This window comes from Alosa alosa, chromosome 2 (assembly GCF_017589495.1).
Source record: "Alosa alosa isolate M-15738 ecotype Scorff River chromosome 2, AALO_Geno_1.1, whole genome shotgun sequence".
NCBI classification, from domain to species: domain Eukaryota; kingdom Metazoa; phylum Chordata; class Actinopteri; order Clupeiformes; family Clupeidae; genus Alosa; species Alosa alosa.
In genome coordinates, this window is record NC_063190.1 from 12,517,164 (window position 1) to 12,538,914 (window position 21,751).

Genomic DNA, 21,751 nt, shown 5'->3' on the forward strand with positions numbered 1-21,751 from the left:
ACACTTAAAATCACACCTGATTGTGACCAAAGAAAATGGAAGGAACAAATAGACAACCACTTAAAACATAAGAGGCTGAAGGACTGTAGACTTTATTCAAAATGGTTTAGAGGTATAAAAAGGCATATAGTCAAAGAATCCTGACTTACATCTTTGTGCAACAGCCACAAAACCAGTTGAGAAATTCAAGTGATCCCTAACAGCCATGAGGTTGGGGAAAAAACATTTGCCTTCTTCACAGAGTTCTCTGTAAACATTACTGTTGGAGAGGTAATTGAAAGCACAGGACAGTTTAGTCAACCTCCTCAATGGTTGGTCCGGAGGATCCACCACCGCCTGGCGCAGCACCAGCTCCAGGGAAGCCACCTGGCATTCCACCGGGCATCCCTCCTGGCATCCCACCGGCACTCTGGTACAGCTTGGTGATGATTGGGTTGCACACCTTCTCCAGCTCCTTCTGGTGGTGCTCATACTCTTCCTTCTCAGCAGTCTAAGTTATGGAAAGAACATTTGTTTTACAAAAGCAATTATCAGACACAAAGGAGAAGGCAGGAATGTTTGACATGGCATCAACTGAATTACATTCTCTTTGCTTAACATAAAACATTTGTAAAGATATTGTAAGATATTGATACAAACATACCTGGTTCTTGTCAAGCCAGCTGATGACCTCATTGCACTTTTCAAGAATCTTCTGCTTGTCCTCGTCGCTGATCTTGCCCTGCAGCTTCTCATCCTCCACGGTGGACTTCATGTTGAAGGCGTACGACTCCAGAGCGTTCTTGGAAGAAACCTTGTCACGCTGGACGTCATCCTCAGCCTTGTACTGCTCAGCTTCCTGGACCATGCGTTCAATGTCCTCCTTGGAGAGGCGACCTGAAACAATCAAGAAAGCAATGAAGCACTGCGCAAGATACTGCATCTACACAAATATCAATACTGATGGTAGAATTTTGAGTGTACCAACCTTTGTCATTGGTGATTGTAATCTTGTTTTCCTTGCCAGTGCTCTTGTCAACAGCAGAGACGTTGAGGATGCCGTTGGCGTCAATGTCAAAGGTCACCTCAATCTGGGGAACACCACGGGGAGCTGGAGGAATGCCAGTCAGCTCGAACTTGCCCAGCAAGTTGTTGTCCTTGGTCATGGCACGCTCACCTTCGTACACCTATGAAGATGATCAGTGAGATACTTCATTACAAATACCTGGAATAATTACAGCCTGACATTTTAAAATGTATTCTCAAATAGAATGCAGCTTCATAAAACCAACTGTAGACTAGAGGAACATGTACAAGCAGCATTTACACCCTGTTCACTTGAGTTCAATGTGACCCAATTCTACTGACCTGAATGAGCACACCAGGCTGGTTGTCGGAGTAAGTGGTGAAGGTCTGGGTCTGCTTGGTCGGAATGGTGGTGTTGCGCTTGATCAGCACAGTCATGACGCCACCAGCGGTCTCGATACCCAGAGACAGTGGAGTGACGTCCAGAAGCAGCAAGTCCTGGACATTCTCTGATTTGTCACCAGAGAGGATGGCAGCCTGGACAGCTGAAAAGGAGAGAAAGAAAAATTGTTTTGTTTCATTAACCTAGCCCACCACTAAGGTATTAGGACAGAGCAGCAGATTCTCGCTCAGACATCCAAGGAAGGTGCTTGTGCCATCTTTGGTTTTTCAACCTCTGGTGGAAACTACGAATGGCAGGGAATAAACTTCATCACAGCGGTCAAATGTATAGCAGCTACCATTACCATGAGGAATGAAACAACTTACCAGCACCGTAAGCAACAGCCTCGTCAGGGTTGATGCTCTTGTTGAGTTCCTTGCCGTTAAAGAAATCTTGCAGAAGTTTCTGGATCTTAGGGATACGGGTGGAACCACCGACGAGGACGATGTCGTGGACCGCGGACTTGTCCATTTTGGCATCACGGAGGGACTTCTCAACTGGGTCCAAAGTGCCACGGAAGAGGTCAGCATTGAGCTCCTCAAAACGAGCTCTGGTGATGGAGGTGTAGAAGTCGACGCCCTCGTACAGGGAGTCGATTTCAATGCTGGCCTGAGTGCTTGATGACAGGGTGCGCTTAGCTCTCTCACAGGCGGTGCGGAGACGGCGGACGGCTCTCTTGTTGTCGCTGATGTCTTTCTTGAATTTACGCTTGAACTCGGCAATAAAGTGGTTGACCATGCGGTTGTCAAAGTCCTCGCCGCCCAAGTGAGTGTCTCCAGCTGTAGATTTGACTTCAAAGATTCCGTCCTCAATGGTCAGGATGGACACGTCAAAAGTGCCACCACCAAGATCGAAGATGAGGACGTTCCTTTCAGCACCAACCTACAAAAGTAAAATCCATGATGACCAAATACAGGAGGAGCACCCTTACAAAAGAAGCCAACTCAAGGGCAACTGCATGGTTCCCATTATATCTAATGGCACAAAAAAAAAAGGCACATTTACTAGTAAAATACCTTCTTGTCAAGCCCGTAGGCAATGGCAGCAGCTGTTGGCTCATTGATGATACGCAGCACATTCAAGCCAGAGATGGTGCCAGCATCCTTAGTGGCTTGGCGCTGGGAGTCATTGAAGTAGGCAGGCACGGTGACTACTGCATTGCTAACAGTCTGCAATGACAAAAACACAGAAGTTAAAACTTTGTAACTCAAATTGTTTATTTTGAAAACCATAATCCACTGATCAAGAATCACGCTACCTTTCCAAGATAAGCTTCGGCAATTTCCTTCATTTTCACTAGAACCATGGAAGAGATCTCTTCTGGGTAGAAGCTCTTTGTTTCACCCTTGTAATCAACCTGGACTTTAGGGCGCGTGGAATCATCGATGACGGTAAATGGCCAGTGTTTCATATCAGACTGGACAACTCCATCATCAAATCTGCGTCCAATGAGTCTTTTGGCATCTAGAGCACAAAATGAGAATGTTCAGGAAAGAAATCCTTTTAAAAAGCTGTTTATACACAGTGAAAGGTTGAAAATCTTAAGTACATACCAAAGACTGTGTTTGTGGGGTTCATGGCCACCTGGTTCTTGGCAGCATCTCCAATGAGACGCTCCGAATCAGTGAAGGCAACATAACTGGGGGTGGTCCTGTTGCCCTGGTCGTTGGCAATGATTTCAACTTTGCCATGTTGGAAAACCCCCACACAGGAGTATGTGGTCCCAAGATCAATGCCTACAGCTGGTCCTTTAGACATGGTTCCTACAGAAGAAGACAGACATTTAATATCTAACAATTTAAGCATTAATTAGGCCAAGTGATGACACCAATAACAGGAAATGGCTACAAGTAATTCATGGTGACCCAACATACGTGCGTGACACATATCCTGCCTACGTCATGTTTCGAGAACCTTCTATCCTTTAAGAATCACTTCCGCTCTTATTTTCTTAGTACAGGCACATGCCGAACTCGGAACAGAATCCTATTAAGAATCACGAGTGGTGCATAAATTCAGCCCTTGCCTTAAAATATACAACACATCTCTTTAGAGAAAACCCTACAACGACTAGGGTTTCATAAGATTGATCTGCAATGTTAATGATCCAACCCCTAGTTCGTGGAAAGCGTTTGCTAGCTTGTTAGCCATAGCCATTTTATCCTCGTGGTCCTTGACCCAGCTGGCTCGCTACCAAGGAATACAATTAGACCCAATGGTACAATAAGATTTAAGTTACACGCACTTAAACAGTCATACTTCACACAAAAGGGAATCACATTATTGTCGCCAAGCAAATAAGAGCAAACACCTGCTTAGAATGAAAAGGCTATTCGGCGCGTCACAACGTCGCTCTGCTAAACTGGGCAGCCGGCATCTTTTACCATTATCGTGACGTTAATTGAGGTTATCCCGAGATTAGCGTTAAACCATTCAACGATTGACACAAACTAAAGAGCCATCCCGATTCTAAACTCAAGACGATTGTGAATTACACAAGACTCAGACAGAAATACATGTACAAACATGAATCTGTTGGGTAACGTTGCAATCGACATTGACACAACAATGACTAGGAAGCGTTAGCTGGCTATTGTGGCTAAGGTTAGCGCTAATCGGACTATGCTAACGTTAGCAATCTAACGTCGGCTTCCCGAGTCTTTGTAATGTCTTCACTTAAACCTTTTTAATACTAACTTCAACACAACCATATGGCTAAATCCACATAGAAACGTCGAAAAAGCATACCTTCTTTTCAACGGGATGTTTGAGTAATTAATCCTGGAGCCTCGTCACTGCCAAACTTCACTGCCCCGCCTGGAGAGAGAGAGGAAGAATGCCGGTGAGGAAACGTTTTATAAGAAGACATTCGACCAATCACATTAGACCAGTCAAGTGAGTGTGCCCTCTGGTCCAACCCAGGAGAACCAAGCGGAACAGTGTCCAATGTCTTTACGCATAGGCGTTGTTTTTGTGCCTGCCTCCAGGAGCTGTTTGTTGGTGCATCCAGTTTTACTAATTATAATAGTAATAATAAACATTCGAGTATCGTCAAAAACATGATGTTAAATGGTGTTCAAAAAAAGACGAAATGTGCTGAATGTTTAAGATTTTATAATGTGAAGAATATTATAGGCCTAATTGAAACATTTACTGTCTGGTGGCTGGCTACTGTTTGTTTACAAAGTATAAAACTTACAAGAAATACCACCTCATTTGCATTTGAAACTACTAGAGTTAAGAGGTTTTTTTTTTTATTAAATTCGGTACAGGTTAGAAAGTACCAATTAGAGTGGGAATGAGTTTATTTCTTGTTAACATGATTTTTCTCAAACTTTGGGACCAGGGTTTCAAGAAAATAACATTAAGTTCAGTACTGGGGTGGTACAGGTTGACCCCTATAGCCCATTGACTATGGAATACACTATGACCAGGGTTCTAAATTAACACCCTGCCAACCCGCCAAATGCGGGTTAAAATTCATTTTGGCGGGTGTTAATAAAAATTTACTAGCCAGTTTGGCTGGTGGTGATGGCATTACGTGCTCTCTGTCATATATCCTTTCTTTTACTGTCTATGCATATATCCCCCTGGCAGTACTTCGTACATTTCCCATGACCACTGTGCCGTAATGTTACGTGATGACGTTTCATACGCCAATTGACTGCGCGCAGTTTGGAGTAAAAACCAGCGCTAGAGACTGAAACGAACGGAGCGTCTACCAGAAAACTTAAGGAATTAGAAGAACGAACGGAGCCAGATCAGGGAGCATAGACTGAACGAGGAGGGAGTTAGCCAGTAAAGTAAAAAATAAAGTACATAACACAAATACATAACACGTTACGAAATATTAACGCAATTAACGCATTGTGTTTACCTAGCCTATTTCGGAGGCCGCAAAACCTGAAGCAGCTAGATCATTTATTATATTGTCTATAGCTGAAGAGGGAGAGGAACGTTAGAAGCTTGTAGGCCTATAGGCGAAAATGATCAGTTTTAAAAAGTTGCCTGATCAGTGATCACCACCACCACACGCATCACGCACTGTGCGTAGAGACAGAGGAGGGAATTTAGCCAATAAATAGTAGGTAGCCTATAGCTGGACTGCAAACTGTTTTTTACTCTTGTTAGATAAAGTATACAATGTAAACATGCACCAACAGCATGTTACATAAAGGTGATACTTTTCGGGTCCTCTCTATAAAGATCCAACTTGAACGTAGGCCCTATGCTACTGCATTTAATTAAACTAAATGCAGCGGTGGTTGGGACAGACTTATGGAGGCGAGAAGAGGAATGGAGCAGGGGATGAGGATATCGACAGAGAAATAGATATAGATAGTATCCATGCCAACAATGTTAATAAAGATCAAATGCATTCAGTGACACTCATCTCATGATTCTCTTATTTTCACCGGGAAAAAATTGGCGAGAAATTCTGATTGGCTAGTAACTTTAGAAAGTTACCAGCCACATTGGCTGGTGATCAAAAAAAGTTAATTTAGAACCCTGACTATGAATATTTCAATAGCCTACTATAATAATATTGCACATAATTGAACTTTAGATTATGATATAACATGTCAAATACTTTGTGTGATACCCAACTTGCTCAATATTGACCACTTTTTGGATGAGCAATGGGCAACAATTTCATCTCTCATATCTCATATCATGTCTATTAAAATATTTTTCCACCATTCCCGCCCAGTGGGAATGAGTTAATTTCTTATCTTATCTTTGTTAACATGACTTTTCTTAAACTCTGGGACCAGGGCTACAAGAAATGCCACTTAAGTGTAGTAATGTGTGTGTGTGGGGGGGGGGGCATACTATTATGCCCTCTTCAGGTAGCCTGACGTAGCCATTCAATTCTATCAATCAATTCTATCAATTCTAGTCAGAATATGAGTCTGATACTGCTCCTGATACTGGGGCGTGTTTCAACCGATACAGGGGAATGCCTCTGCACTCAATTGGATAGACCTAACCAATCAGAGCAACAAAATAGCTTACCGTGAGGTGTAGGAAGAACACACAAACCATCCTTCTTCTCCACAAATGCCTTAACATTGTTTTCTGGTCTTTTGTAAAAGTTATTGTGCCGTCAATATCTCCTACAACGCTCATTAGCGAAATCTGTCAAAATGAATAAATATCACCATGATTGTCTCGAAGTTTGAGTCAGCGACGATGTAGCAGGGTAGGCAATTAGGAAACTAGATGTACCGCAGAGCGGTACAAAATACTTTTATTGGAAAGCCCCCCATGAACGAAAGTTCACAAAACTTGGCATGCATTCAGAGGGTGTCATAATGATCCTACACTTTCAATGTCGTGCAGTTTTGACCATGTCAGCCAGAGATATTGTGATTAAAACACCTAATCCTTGCTTTTTAATTTTTAACTAGGTGGTGCTATGAAATAAGTGGTAATGGGAGGGGTTGACATGGCCCCTTAAGACCAAAAAAAGGTGGTCCTCCTAGGCCTTAAGGTTCACGAGATATTCACAGAAAACTGTCTCCGGCCACCTACAGGCCAGTTGGTGTACAGTAACATAAATGAATTTATTGTGTGGCCCCCCATCAACGGAATTCCACGAAACTTGGTGTGCATTCAGAGGGTGTCATAATGATCCTACACTTCCAATTTCATGCAGTTTTGACTATGTTAGGTCACAGATACCTGCAATTACAACACCTCATTTGTACTTTTTTGTGTTTAACTAGGTGGCGCTATACATGAAATGAGTGGTTATGGAATGGGTTGACATGGCCCCTTAAGATCAACATACAAAAAAAAAGGTGGTCCTCCTAAGCCCTACGGTTCTTGAGATATTCACAGAAAACTGTGTCTGCCCTACCCTCCTTTCGGGGGGTCAAGTCCAGCGGGGGGGCTATAGATCAAAACGAAAAACGATGGTTCCATGCTATCCATGTGGGGTTACATGCCCACCAAGTTTTGTGTACCCCGGTCTTTCAGTGTCCCGGGAATCCTTGACGGAAATTTGGTCATATTTTGTACCGCTCTGCGGTACATCTAGTTTCAGATGTTTTTGCCAGCACTTCATAAAACTCTCATAGTTTGAGAACTTTAAATTATTTGTAAGATATTGCTTGTTCACAACTGATATACTCCGAGTTAGGATCGGCCGATATATCAGCCGATATTTGCGTTTTTTACGTGTATCGGCATCTGCCGATAAGCAGCTGCGTTCGCCGATAGTTTTTTCCCCGCATTATTTACATACCGGCGTCCACAGGCAGCTCTGTGTTGCTGGAGACGCTGCAATTCACGTGCAGACTGCCCCTCCCCCACGAGCAGAGAGCTGAAAGCCTGCTCTTCGAGACAACAGTAAAAGCATTTCAAAGCATCTTTTAACTGTTTGACTTAGCTGAAATATTGCCATACACTTTGAAGGTGGAAGCAAGTTTGTGGGTCCAAATGGAAAATGCGGATGATATAGGTAGCCTACTTTATTTAATGCTTAATGCCTCTTTTATAAAACTGCTTGCCATTGTATTTAAGTAGCTGCAAAAAAAGTTGTAGGCTAGGCTATCCATATGCAAGCGGTAGCTAGCTGTTACAAACACTGATCATATGATTAAGTAATGCCAACGTTGTTCCGTGGTATTTGTGGGAGTTTTATTCAGCGACCACCTGGCTGAGTGTTGGACGCGTGTGGTGTGTGTCTGTGTCTCCCTCCCTGAATGCCCCTCTTCTATAAAACTGCTTGCCATTGCAGTCCCGGCGGCATGGGGGGGCTTTGGGGGGCCAGGCCCGTCCTGGAAGTCATCTGTGCTGGAAGTCATCATTAAATGTGCCTATACGTTTGTCAATCTAGCAAGGAGAAGTAGCAAATAAAACTGGTAAAATCTGTACGAGCTAATCAATCTTGGTAACAACTACATTGCTTGACCAACCAACCCCAAGGCCCCATAGATTGATTTTGAACACTTATTAAAGTGTGCCTTGCACTGCAACCGCACATAGTGAGGGGTTTTGTCACAACTCTGGTGGGTCTCATCACCTAGCAAGGTTAGCAAATGACCCGTGGTGCAGGGACAAAACTGGTAAAATGTTGTTGACTTCCGAGAATTCCCTGTAGCTGTGGTGGAGAGAGCGAGCAGCCCAAATTCCTGGGGGGTGCAATCAATCAGGAACATTAGGTAAGCAGGTGCCCATCACCTAAATGGAGAGGGTTTAGCGTGGGGGAAGCTGCACTGAATACAACAGGAAGTGTAGGCCTACTTCACTTCCCTGCACTAACCCCCACCGTCATCGATGACAAATATAGCTTATTGGCTCACTCTTCATACACCAGGTAGGCTATATCTCATATCATTGGTAGAAGTTAGTAGAAGTATGCCTAGCTAGCCACTTTCTTTATTTTGGGTCAAACAGTATTTTCTGGGTTTGTTTGATAGTCTATGCACAATGTAACCTCTTACAGTGCCCTCTTATTTTTTTTTTCTTTTTTCTGACCTAGTCTGTGGAGAACAGGGAGCTTGGCCCAACATCTGAACCCCTGTCAGGGCCTTTGAGTAGAAGTTATACGGTTTTTTTTTTTCTTCTGACCTAGTAGGGTTTACTGGCGGTGTAGGCCTACCACTTCGTGTGGGCTAACCCTAACACTCTATCTGAAAGTGGTTAGCAAATGAACGAGGATTTTGGTTTTATCTGCGGATTTATTTTTGCATTATTTTGAATATGACTAGCTCCAGTGAACAGCACGTCTTTTTCCACACGCATCTCAGTTCTAACACACATATCCCCTCTCGCTTTCTCTCTCTTCATCCCTGCGCACAGGGCTCTCTTAAAGGAGCTGCACCATTTTACAATTGCATCTACATTTTCATATTGGAATGTTTTGTCAAGTGTAAGCTTATACCGTGATCAATTTAAGTTCCAGTGCCCCCCCTGGAAAGGTGTAATGCCCGTCCGTGAATTTGTGTCTGCCGCCGGGTCTGTGCCATTGTATGTAGGGAGCTGCAAATAGCTAAGTTGTAGGCTATGCATGGGGTAGCGGTAGCTGTTACGAACACTGGTCAATCATATGATTAAGTAATGTCGACGTTGTTCCGAGATATTTGTGGGAGTTTTATTCAGCGACCACCTGGCTGAGTTTTGGACGCGTGTGGTGTGTGCGTCTCCCTTCGAGCGGGTGGAGTTGCCATCGCAGTGATATCAGAGCTTTAATAATGAGAGACATGTTATATGTAGTTGAATATTAATTCGTGTTAACGTTTATCATGTACCAGACCGTGTATGCCTTACTTGTTTAGAGCCGTTTGCTAACGTTATCATTATCAATCCAGTTCAATTGTGGTTCGTCAGCTACCAAACAGAAGTTTGTGTGTGCGTCTGGTGTGTCTCACTCAGTGGGAGTGGGACACACGCATCACAGCGAGAGTGCTGCGCTACCTGAAGGAGAGATTTTAAAACTGAGAGATATGTTTTTATACCTTTTGACGTTGATGCCGTTTAGAACAGAAACATTTGACACCACGTTATTTTCCTCTGCTGATTTATGTTCTGTGGTTGACAAATCTGGCCGCTTTTTTTAGAAAAATATAGACATAGAAAAATTGAAACCATGCAGTCTTAAATTACAAATCAAGCACTTTATTTCAATAGCTAATTTTCAGGCTTATTGTTTTCTTAAATTATTTAAATGTGTTGACAAAGGACATTTTGTGATGACCTGAATTATGTCTTATAATATGTCAGCAAGCAATGCATCATCAAGGTCTTGTAAGATGTTGATGAAAGCATTTTGCACAGTTAACCATATTCAGTGCACCCATCCATACGTTCAATGTTCCTTTTTTAAATTGAGACTTATAACATTTGTTATCATTTGTGTAATTATGTGTCATTTGTATGATGTAAATTGAGGGAGCAAAATAAAAGCAGTATCGGCTCCAAATATCGGCTCAAGAAAATCGGCAGCCTGTAAAAAAAATCGGTATCTGCACTAAAAAATCTATATCGGTCGATCCCTACTCCGAGTCTCTGGCCCTCTCTTAGAGCCAGGCATAGTGAGCTGGCCCTCGGAAGAAAAAGTTTGGGGACCACTGCTCTAATTGGATGGGGGGCTTCAGCCATGTAGCACACTTGGCTATATTGTTGAAGTTTATCCTATCTCTTAAACCCATAGACCTCCTCCTCTAAAGGGTGATGACCGTTAGAATTGAATCATAGTGCTGAAACTGGATTAATAAAATACTTTATTTGAAAAAAAAACTCTCTTTATTGACAACACTTTCATTCAGCATATATATAGACTAGCTACTTTGGAGTATATGATGAATACACAGCATTCAGTTCATATAATAATAATTTACATAATTTCAGGGAAAATATTTAGGCTAATATTTCAAGACTGACATAACCCATGATCACAATCCATCAAAAACAGACATCCTGAGGTTTAGCACCAATGACAACAACAAAACAAAATGGCAACAAAAAATGCTATTATGCTTATAAGTTTAACATCACAGTTCAGTCTCTTTCACTGGTGCAGCTCCATGGTTTTGAGTTGGCTTGATGCCATTGATGGCATGATTTTCCACAGTGACCTCTACTGTGTGTGATGCTGAATGGGATGCTGCAGCTGATGCTGGGTTCGATGCAAGAGTGGATGCTGAAGTTGAAGCCGAAGTTTGTGTACCAAAGGCACCCTCCCTAGACCTATATTTTCTGAAATTGCTCTTCAGGAAACCTAGAGAGTAGGATATAGGCTTAATCAAATGCAATTTAAAGAACAATAGAAAGAAAATAGACTTCAATGGGACATGGAAGTTTGAATAGCACTATAACCTACCAAGGGATACTTTAGGCTTCCCCTCTTCCCCACTTGATTTTGATTTGCCACTCTCCACAGACTGATCTGAGTCTTCTTTTTCTATATGGGAAGAAATCAGAAGGATACTTGGTTTAATTAAGGTCTCTCATATAACAACTTTATGTGTTGATGCTTAAATGATGCATTGTTGACACCTACCTAATTTCCACTTCTTGTGTGCTCTTCTCAACTTGACAACAAAGAATGTGACAACTATCAGCAGGCAGATAATTAGGGCTGTCACAGCAGTGATGAAGAGTGATGCGCTCCCTCCCTCTCGTCGTTCTTGTTTCTCATTTACCTCTGGGATAAAGGGGCGAGAGTGAAAAACATGTTATCACAGTAGGCCTACAATCTCTTGTGTGCAATTCAATGAGAGTGGTATATGGACAGAAATATTTCATAGGTTTTTATTGTACCTTCTGTGAAATTCCTGGTGACATTTTCTGTAACAGAAGTGGAGCTGTCTAATGTGGAGCTGGTATTGACTGGTGTTGAACTGGAGCCCTCTAGTGTGGAAGTTGTATTGATGTTTGTATCTGTGTGCTGACTTGTTTCCATGCTAGTGGTGTTCATGTGGTCCGTCCCTCCTGAACAAATAAAGATACATCAGGCCAAATATAAATACAACAAATATTCAAGGTGAACCGAAAGAAACCATCACAGTTTCAAGCTAAGTGACATTTTCTTAACAGTAACAATTACACCACCAGAGGGAGCTCTAACAAATGAAGTATTGACTAGCCTACTTCTTTGTCTTGGTGGGTGTGGGTTGTAGACCATGTGACTTTCAGTAAGTTTCCTGCTACCATTACTGTCCCTCATTTATTCTGCGGGCAGTTTGGAAACCACAAGGTCAAACCAAACCATTCAAATGCTAAATTCCCATAGCCCACTTTCTAATCAACCCACACAATATAACTTCTTCTCTGATGAGTTACAAGAGAGCATTCACATTCTTTGCTTTGTGTTATGAATCCACTGAGGAACTAATAATTTATGTAGTCACTTACAGAGTGATATGATGTAATGTAAATTAATGTTTAATTGTTGTACCTGTGATACTGAAATATGTTGATACATGTGGTGAATCTGTGGTGTGAGATGTTGCTGATGTTGACGTCTGGGCTGTGCTTGTTTGTGTTGTATATTGTTTGAATTCTGTGGATGAGAAAGAGTCATTAAATCATAGTTTCTGAAAATGTTATATGCCTACATTGTCTGTGAGGTGAGGAGAATGGATAGCTTATACATTTCTGGGAATTGCTATTTCCCCCTATTTCTGGTCAACAAATGGAAAAGTCCCTAAAGGTCCACATTAAATGTTGTGCCTTCTGATTACAGAACACACATATATCATATCCTGTTTTTTTTTTTTTTTTTTACAAAAATACCCACTGGCCAAAAATAGAGAAGGCCTGTCATGAGTTTCTCATGTCACAGAAAAAGAGGAGGGACTTGGTCATGTTTAATTGGCTTGGCGCCATGGGAGTATTGCATCCTCAAAAGCTTCATAGACATGTGACTGTCCAGAAGTCAAAGCACCTTTCTGGTTTCTGTCTCTTTTTTATTTATCATATTGGTTCTGTTGCTTTTGACAGTATTATGTTTGAAGTCACTGGTGTGAAAAATAATAAAATGCTTACCTTTGTTTTCTAGGGTCACAAATCGGACTCCAAGAGGACTACGCAAAGTGGGGTCAAGAAGTACACATTTCAATGTCTCCTCCCTCGTAAGGACTTTGATACTTATAATATCTTCTGTGGTCCATTTGCCTGTTTTGTCTTGTTTCTTGTACTGTGGTCGAGCTAAGTGAAAGGGTAATAAGAAAAGGGAAAATAAGTTGTTTTGATGACATGCCTGACACAACACCCCCACTTGAGTCACATGTGTGAAGTCTCATCTGTTTCAGTGGCGCCATCAAGAAAAACAATGTGCTAACCATGAGTTTGGTCACTGTCCTTCCCTGACCTTTGTCAGCCAATTTCACTTCAGCTAGCTCAAATAGCTCAAAATAAAATTACCTAATAATTAATAGCCTTTAGTGAACCTTAATGAACTGCTTTTCATTAAATGTTACCACCCCTTATTTCAGTATTCAGACATGGAGGCTATTGGATGGATGCTAAGACAACATCAGAAATGAGAACACTACTGGATTTACTCTCACCTTCAAGGTCAATTCCACTGCCAATCTGCCAGGACACTACAGGAGGTGTATTTCCTTTTGCTGAACATTTTACAAGAGTTCTGTCTCCATGCTTGGTGTATGTTATTTTGGGCGCACCTAATAGGTTCATAACAAAGACAACATCAGATAACCCATAATAATGCAAAGTAAAACATGCATAAAACAAACAAAAGATGGCATCTTGACTTTTTGTGCTTTAACTGAACAAAATAACTTACCTAAAACGGTCACATTGTATCGCCTTACTGTGACTTTTGGTGAGTTGTTGCTGTAATGGTAGCATGAATACATGCCCTCATCTTTGAAAGTCACAGGTGATACTGCTAAAGTGTAGTCTGAACCAGAAAAGCTGAGGATGCTATATCTGCTGTCCAGGCAAGCTGTAAATTCAGATAAAAGAAGCAATGTAAATGCAATGCCTATACTGCTGTTACATTTATACACATAGAATGGACATGAGGGGCACAGTATAATTCATTAAAACATTACAAATTACACACTGATAGTCATTCTCTTCGTTGTGACTATTTTAATTCAGGATAGCATTATTAAGCTATAGTCTCTTTAACCATGTTAAGCAGTAGGACTACAAATAAGATGAAGAGCTATCGCAACAGCATGCCATGGCTTCAACAGCAACAACAGCATTATGGATTCAACGTTGTAAAGTCTTTCTTATTGAACATAACATTTTGTCTTGAATTTCACCTTTTATATTGTTGAAAAATAGAACTTCATCTCTTTTATTTTTCCAGTCCATATGGCCCGGTGACTTCCTGCATTTCAGAGTTAATCTCTCGCCCTCCATCACTGTGACATGTGTTACAGCCGATGACATTCCAATGCCTGTTATACAGGGATAAAATAGAGGAATATGACATATGATACACGTACTGCATGCTAGGACATCAGTTGATTTGACAGTGATGATATTTGCTTGATAAAGGCCGAAATGGGTCGTAAATGCTTCACAGTGCACATCCTGATATCAGTCTTTACAACCATACAGGCAGACATAGATGCACACATCAAAAGTCTGGGGTCCCACAGATATAACGTGGGCCAACACAAGTGAAGAGTTATTCACTTCAACTCTGAGGTCAGGGGAGGTAAAGGAGGGGGCACTGGAAAGAACCAATGGCGGAAGAGACGACCACTCTTCTCACATCTCTGACTCAACAAGCAACATTTCCACCACTGGGGGTGGGACAGGAAATGGAGGGTTGCTCTGAGGTGAGTCTCCACTGGCCGATGCAGTAAACACCTCCGGCACCAAAAAAGGCAGACTGTACAATAGAGTCAACTACAGGGTCTCTGCTACAGGAAGTGTGGTGGTGAGAAAGAGCGCCTGAAGTGAAAGCTAGTGGTGGCATACTCAAGCAGTCACGTCCTCTGCATTCACACTCCTCCTCAAACTATGAGCATGTTCGCTATTTAAATTTAGCATACTATCAAAGGTTAAATAAACCCATAGCATGCCTTATATGGCATACATTAAACTGAGATGACAGCTAGAACACCATATAGCAAAGACTAGACATAAACATTTAGTACTGTTATCTGTTGATAATGTTGTTGATACCCTTGCATTGTTATTGTGGCCTTGCTTGTAGAACAACATAGAGTATAAGGAACTAACACGTTCATGAGTTTGATTCTCATAGGAGTGCACACACTACACATGCAGGTCAAAATGTGTCTGTATGCTACTCATCACGTTGGACAAAAGTATCTGATTAAATATAATGTAAATGAAGCAGCTATAATTGACATTAAAAATGTACATGTATGACATTTCATACATGTGTCATCTTTCTAATTGGCCTGTGATGATTTTATTTAATAGTTTCAGTCATCTTTGAACTAGTCAACACATTTAAATAGTGAAAAATATATTGCCATGCCTTTCAGATCAGTCATCTGACAGCGAACACCGGAGGCAGAAGATTTTTTTTTTATGAATTCAATGTACCTTGGTATTGATGACTGATGAAGGAATTTAGAAGTAACTTTGTAAATATGTAACTGATAATAAAGGCATGAAGGCAAACATAAACAGAATAAAATACCCCCCCCTAACAGGATAAAAACATCCGTTGTATTCTTTACCTCAAATATACATCATTGCCCATTGGAGAACACACTAGTTTAAGATCTCATAAAAGCATTCCTACTGAAAAGAGATTTTACTCACCACAAAGTATCAAAACAAGAAAGCTTAAATCTGTTGCATGTGTCATCTTCATACTGTTAGCCTTGATCTGAGTACTTCCTCTCTTGCTGAGGCTTTTTGTAGCGCTCTGCACTAGACACCCATGACATCACTTCAACAAAACTTCAGGGTTTTCCACTCACTTAAATATATAGTTTAATGTGGGGAATCCTTCACAGACTCTTACTTCTTTTTCTGCCATGTTTTTACCAATTGCCAATGGAATCATTTAAAATATGGATGATTTAGCTGATTTTGTGTTGTCCCTTACAGTGGCTTACACACTTATCACACTCAAAGTGATGAAAGATCCAGTGTCTTTTTCAAGGTTCATTTTTGTTTGCGCTTTTGTTGTTTTATGTTTGTTTCCCTTAAAGCTTGTCTAGGTCTAAATAGGGCTGCAGGTTGCTTTATCTGTATCGTATTTAGAGTAGGCCCTATGAGGACATCTGCCTTTGACCCAATAATATAGATAGATAATATATATATATATATATAGATGATAACCTTGGTATATTCAAGCAATGTTTAAATACTCACGTTTACCACAATCCTCTATTCAGTCCATTATTAGTATATTGTTTACAATGTTCACAATAGATCTGTATAACTTAGCCCCCTTCTCTTTCTTCAGATTAGAGGAAGCGGTTTTCAATTTCCTCTTATTTTAACATAACTTTTATCGCCTGCGTCGTACACTGGGGGAAACAAGTATTGAACGCGTCAACATTTTTTTCAGTAAGCATATTTCCAATGATACAGTTGCTATCCACGTAAAACAAGTTTGTGCACATGCCCAAGACTCCCAAACACAAGATTGATCATTGAAACCCCATATTTGTGATATTGTCAGCAAGTGGCTGATATTTCAACAGCTTGGAGTTAAAACAAGTGTCCATGTCCAAATCAAAAGAACATCCCATTTCATTACAACTCTTAGTCACATTCTTAGTATTTTCATCTATAATGGTAACTGGGGTACTTGGAATATTACAGAAAGTGATATTGTTGGTGTTTTCATCATTGAACCAGTCCATATGTACAGTGTGATGTTTGTATATTTTTGACGTTCCCTCCTGCACGTCTTTGATGCTTCGTGACACTTAGTCCACCAGTCTCATGCCTTGCTATGTAAAGTCCTTTGTTAAAACTGCATCCATTCAGGACATGTGCGGTGGTCTCGTTATCATGGTTAGTGGAGTGAGAAATGTAGTCTGTTTTGTGGTTAGATGGGTACCATGTAGCCAGGTTTGATCTTGTTGGGAAGACTTGAAAGCATGCTTAGGTGGTAAATGTGAGAATATCCTCGCCAAGAGTGGAGTTTGAAAATATGGTGAGGGAAAGGAAGTGATTTGCAAATGGTAGAAGTGCCAGTTTTCCCTGTAGTCTGAGGCTTGTCCAGTGTTGTGCGCTGTGCCAGCGCTTCATTTGGAGGATTTCTGCCCTCGTACCTGTTGTTGACAACTCGCACTGTGTGTTGCTCATATACACACACAGTAGACATGCATGCATGTATGCACACATGTACGCACGCACATGAACAAACACAGGCACGTACGTCGTACGCACACACTCACATGCACGTGCGCACACGCACAGGCACGCACACAAGCACACGCACACGCACACATGACCACAAAATGTACACGCACGCACGCACAAACTCACACATAAACACACCCACATGCACACAAACACCCACGCATGCACACACACATAAAAACACACATATGCAGGTACACACACACATGCACACACACACACACACACACATCCCCCCACACACACACAAGCGAACACACACACACACACACATAAAAACACACACACATGCAGGCAAGCTGACACACACACAGACACACACTCACAAGCGAACACACACACACAGAGAGAGAAGCACACATATACAAAAGCAAACGTACGTGCACACACTCATTTACATGCACAAAAATTGCAAGAGTAGGGGATGGAGTTAGCCTGGAAAATCCAGACCCTGATAATCTAGAAAGACTACTGTAAGGGTCTGGCCACGAACAATGTAACTCGAGGGGCGGCAACAAGCATGCATTTAAAAATCTCACTGCACGCAATTGATAACACTAGACCATGTTTACTCTGAATGATTTCGGACTTCAACGCAATCGGATAACACTACGACCAATGTGTACTGTCCTCCAACGTTGCAGCGCTGTCTTCATCAGTTTAGCTGGTTCCCCGGAATGTTGGGGTAAAAGTAACGTGCATCATTGCTCATTGCCAGAGTGTCTCGCAGAGACAATTCCATTGTGCTCTCGCGAGAACTCTGTATTTCCAGGGTAGGATGGAGTAGGAGATGGAGACAAATTGACAAGCGTGATTTATTTTTGTGGAGAGAATGTGTAGGACTGAGTGGCGGTCATATTTTGTACCGCTTTGCGATACATCTAGTTTCCCTCGCTGTAGTTGCTAGAGTTATAAATTATGTTCTCATGGCCATGCTAAAGGATATTCACTATAGGCACTATTAAATATGCTATTTTTCTGAGGTGAAAGATTTTATATCTTTCAAATACAACACAATAACAAAACTGACCCCATCATGCATTGGGTCCGCCTGGCCATCCATTGTTCCCTTGAGGAATCCGCCAAGGCGGGGATCACATTAGCCAGCAGCAAGCGGCAGATTTCCTATGGTTCTCTATGGTTCGGCAGCGGAACGGTGGCAACACTGGCGTAACGTTGGCGTTGAAAAAGCTGATTGTTGAACTTGGTTCAACTTTCAAAGCGCAACGCGAGCGTATTCAATTGACAAACTGTTTGTGTTGAACGAGATAAAACTTATTAGGCGGGGATCACATCAGCCAGCGGCAAGCAGCAGCGCAAACGTAACTCAACGCTCAGACCATAATAAGTTTTATCTCGTTCCTAAGCAACACAAACTTTTTAGCGTTATGCCAGCGTTGCCACCGTTCCGCTGCCAAACAATAGGAAACCTGCCGCTTGCTGCTGGCTGATGTGATTCCCGCCCAAAAGTAGGGGGTCACCATGTCAGTCCTGATGTTCTCCATCTGAAACAGCACCCGGATGGATGATTCTTTTTCTCTCCGTCCTTTACTGATCAGTTAGGGGTGAAGGACTACCATCACCTGACAGCTCTTGTCTGTATTGTATGTTTTGCTGTTGAAGCTCACCTTTACACTGCAAACCTGGACAGTTCATACCTTTCTGTAGTGTTGTGAACATCATGATCTGTGGTCATAGCTTTGCTGTACCATATGATGAGTATAGGAAGAATGTTCGCAACTGAAACTGATGTGGAAACCATGCATGACTAGGCCTATCTGTTATGTGTCTGTTGGAACACTATAAATAGTTTTTACGCAAATGAACACTAAGCTTTGTCTCACAACAAATTTACACTAACATTGCAAAACAAATGGTTAACTGTACCCACCTGATAAATGAAACACTCACTAACAGGTTTAGTTTGCCCTGTGAGTGTTTCATTTATCCGGTGGGTACAGTTAACCATTTGTTTTGCAATGTTAGTGTAAATTTGTTAAAAATACTGTTTTTTATGCTTTATCAATCTGGTAACATATATTTGAGATTTAGAATGTGATTACCTAGCTGCTTTCAGACATGTCCTCCACAGTATATGCAGAGCTTTGTCAAACGGAGGTCCGACCCTTTGGGTGATTCAGATATGATGCTAACATACTGACATTATGCGGTCCTATGTGTGACCGACACTGACGCTCATGAACAGAATCTCTGCACGGTTGGACGGGTTGAACGTGGTTGAACACTCATATGAACAGAATCACTGCATGTTTTTTCCTTGGTTCAGACACAAGTTCATTTACATAATGTCTGTCGGAAATACTAAGAAGAGCCGGCTAACTTCGGAATTCCAACTAGCCGGTTATGTTCAGATATACGGCCGAACCGCTTGACATTCACAGAATATGTGGACTTACACCTAGGTCTGAAAGCTGCTTATGACTATTTTTAGATAGCAGATTTGAAAATACTGCTCTTTAATGTTTTTTTTTATTAGTATCTGTACTTGAGTATTAACATTTTTGAAAACTTGTGACATTTACTCCACTACATACATTTGAAAGGCAAATGCTGTACTTTTGACTCCACTACATTTGAAATATGAGCATGAAGTACTTGTTACTTTTAACCACATTTGATTCTTTGAATGTAATAATGCGATAGACCATCTTGAAGATAATTTTTTTGAAATAGTCCAATTTGCACTTGGCTGAATTGTGACATGATTTTTCATCAGAACATCCTTCATAGCCTGAGAGAACCCAGACAAACCTGTTAATTGAAATTTGAGAAGTGGTCTGGTGTTAACCAGGCTATCCTCCATGATGATTGTGAAATTGAAATTAAATTAAACAATCACCTGACATTCACCACATAATTAGATCTTTAGTGTACATCATGTAAGGGATAATATAGAATGCCGGTCATTATCAGAAAATATGTCCCAACAGGATGAACAGTACCCCAAACACAGCTGATCCACCGTCTGCTTTCACTTTTGAATGAAGTTCCAATGCAAGAAGTGACTATATATGGACCTGACTAATTGGCGGAGTGATATGAAAGATGTGAATTAAAAGCAGAAAACCCATTTTCCTTGACAGCTGTCTGTTATACTTAGCAACGGTCTGTTATCGAGAAATATCAGACCACCGAATGTTGGGAAGGCCTATTCAAGTGAATGGAGCATTATGAAGAGCTGTGTAATAATAAACAATAAATAGCCTAATCTACTCATGATTCAGTTATCTGGTTTTATTTAGTTATCTGATCCACTTGATCTTGAGCTTCACCTTCTTAGCACAGCAGAAGTCATCTCTTGCAAATGATTTAACACATTTTCATTGGTTTAACTCATGTTTCACATCATTTTTCAAAACATTTACTGTAATACAGTTCACAAAGACTCCAAACTCCATTGGATTAACTGTGTGTAACAAATGGAAAACATTTATCCAAAGCTAATAGATATTGCTTGCAAACTTATGAACTTGTAATGTCAATGTGTGAATCTCCTTTGCACAATTCTTCAATCAGCAATCATTCATTATCCATAAGAGATAACAAAGCGAACATTTCACTACAAGTTGTGTTGTTTAAAGGCAAATTTTGCTTTTGCTGTGTTTTAAATGTATTAAGAGTGAGTATTTTGCAAGCAAAATGTCATTTTGGCCAGAGTGATTCTGTTTACACCTGTGTGTTACTGTAACTGTTTGTCAGAGTGTCAGACTTGTCACAAGCATTACAGTTTTTCTCGATCATTTTGATGCTTGTGTCAACTCTGACATCACATTCTCAAAACAGTTAACACCTGTGTCTGAACAAAAGCACTCTGGCCAAAATGACACATTTTGCTTGTTACTCTCACTTAAAACATGCAGCAAACACTTAAAACATACAGCAAAATCTTGCCTTCAAACAACACATCCTGTCATTAAATCACTGAGTGATTTCAATCATTACACACTGGACAACAAAATGCCAAATCTAGTTCCTAAAATGAGCATGGTATCTGAAAAAACTGTGAAAAGACAAAATGTACGGAATAAAAAATAATGTATTCATTCCTCCCAAGATGTAACTGTCATTGACATGTAAGACCTACAGTAATCACCTAGGCAAAACAAATTTCATTGAACTACAATTTGTCATTTTTCATCGAAATAGACTTACAGTAAACACCTTTTGTACTGTTTTCTTCACCAAATAGGCAATACAGTACTTTGTCTAAATGTGCATTAGATCCATGCTTGCAAATAGCAACACAGAACAGACATGGTATCTCATTATGCATAATGAATGACTGCTAATTGAAGAACTGCACACAGGTGTATCAGATATTCAGACTTATGCAAGGAATCTATATCACCTGTGAAAAGATGTTTTCCTTTTGTTTAGCACGGGAAAACCAATACAGTTTGGGGTTTTTGAATGACATCTGTGTTAACCCATGTCAACCCATTGGTCACAATTGTGACCGAAAAAAATATATATAGAAGCCTCTAAAAC

At 41.0% G+C, this 21,751-nt stretch overlaps 2 protein-coding genes across 2 annotated transcripts; both read right to left on the reverse strand.

Moving 5' to 3' along the window:
• Positions 1-68: 68 nt before the first annotated feature.
• On the reverse strand, positions 69-4,333 carry LOC125290916 (heat shock cognate 70 kDa protein). The gene is made up of 9 exons (XM_048237351.1): positions 4,196-4,333; positions 3,001-3,210; positions 2,706-2,911; positions 2,464-2,616; positions 1,774-2,329; positions 1,348-1,550; positions 968-1,166; positions 644-876; positions 69-490 (listed from the first exon to the last, which is right to left on the reverse strand). The coding sequence occupies exons 2-9, from the start codon at positions 3,203-3,205 to the stop codon at positions 293-295; spliced, it is 1,953 nt and encodes a 650-aa protein (XP_048093308.1). The 5' UTR covers positions 3,206-3,210; positions 4,196-4,333; the 3' UTR covers positions 69-292.
• Positions 4,334-10,699: 6,366 nt separating this feature from the next.
• On the reverse strand, positions 10,700-15,727 carry LOC125290917 (cytotoxic and regulatory T-cell molecule). The gene is made up of 10 exons (XM_048237352.1): positions 15,683-15,727; positions 14,197-14,334; positions 13,707-13,868; positions 13,468-13,584; positions 12,944-13,105; positions 12,354-12,458; positions 11,717-11,887; positions 11,457-11,600; positions 11,277-11,357; positions 10,700-11,174 (listed from the first exon to the last, which is right to left on the reverse strand). Exons 2-10 carry the CDS (start codon positions 14,324-14,326, stop codon positions 10,948-10,950), a joined length of 1,299 nt encoding a protein of 432 aa, XP_048093309.1. The 5' UTR covers positions 14,327-14,334; positions 15,683-15,727; the 3' UTR covers positions 10,700-10,947.
• Between the last annotated feature and the right edge of the window lie 6,024 nt (positions 15,728-21,751).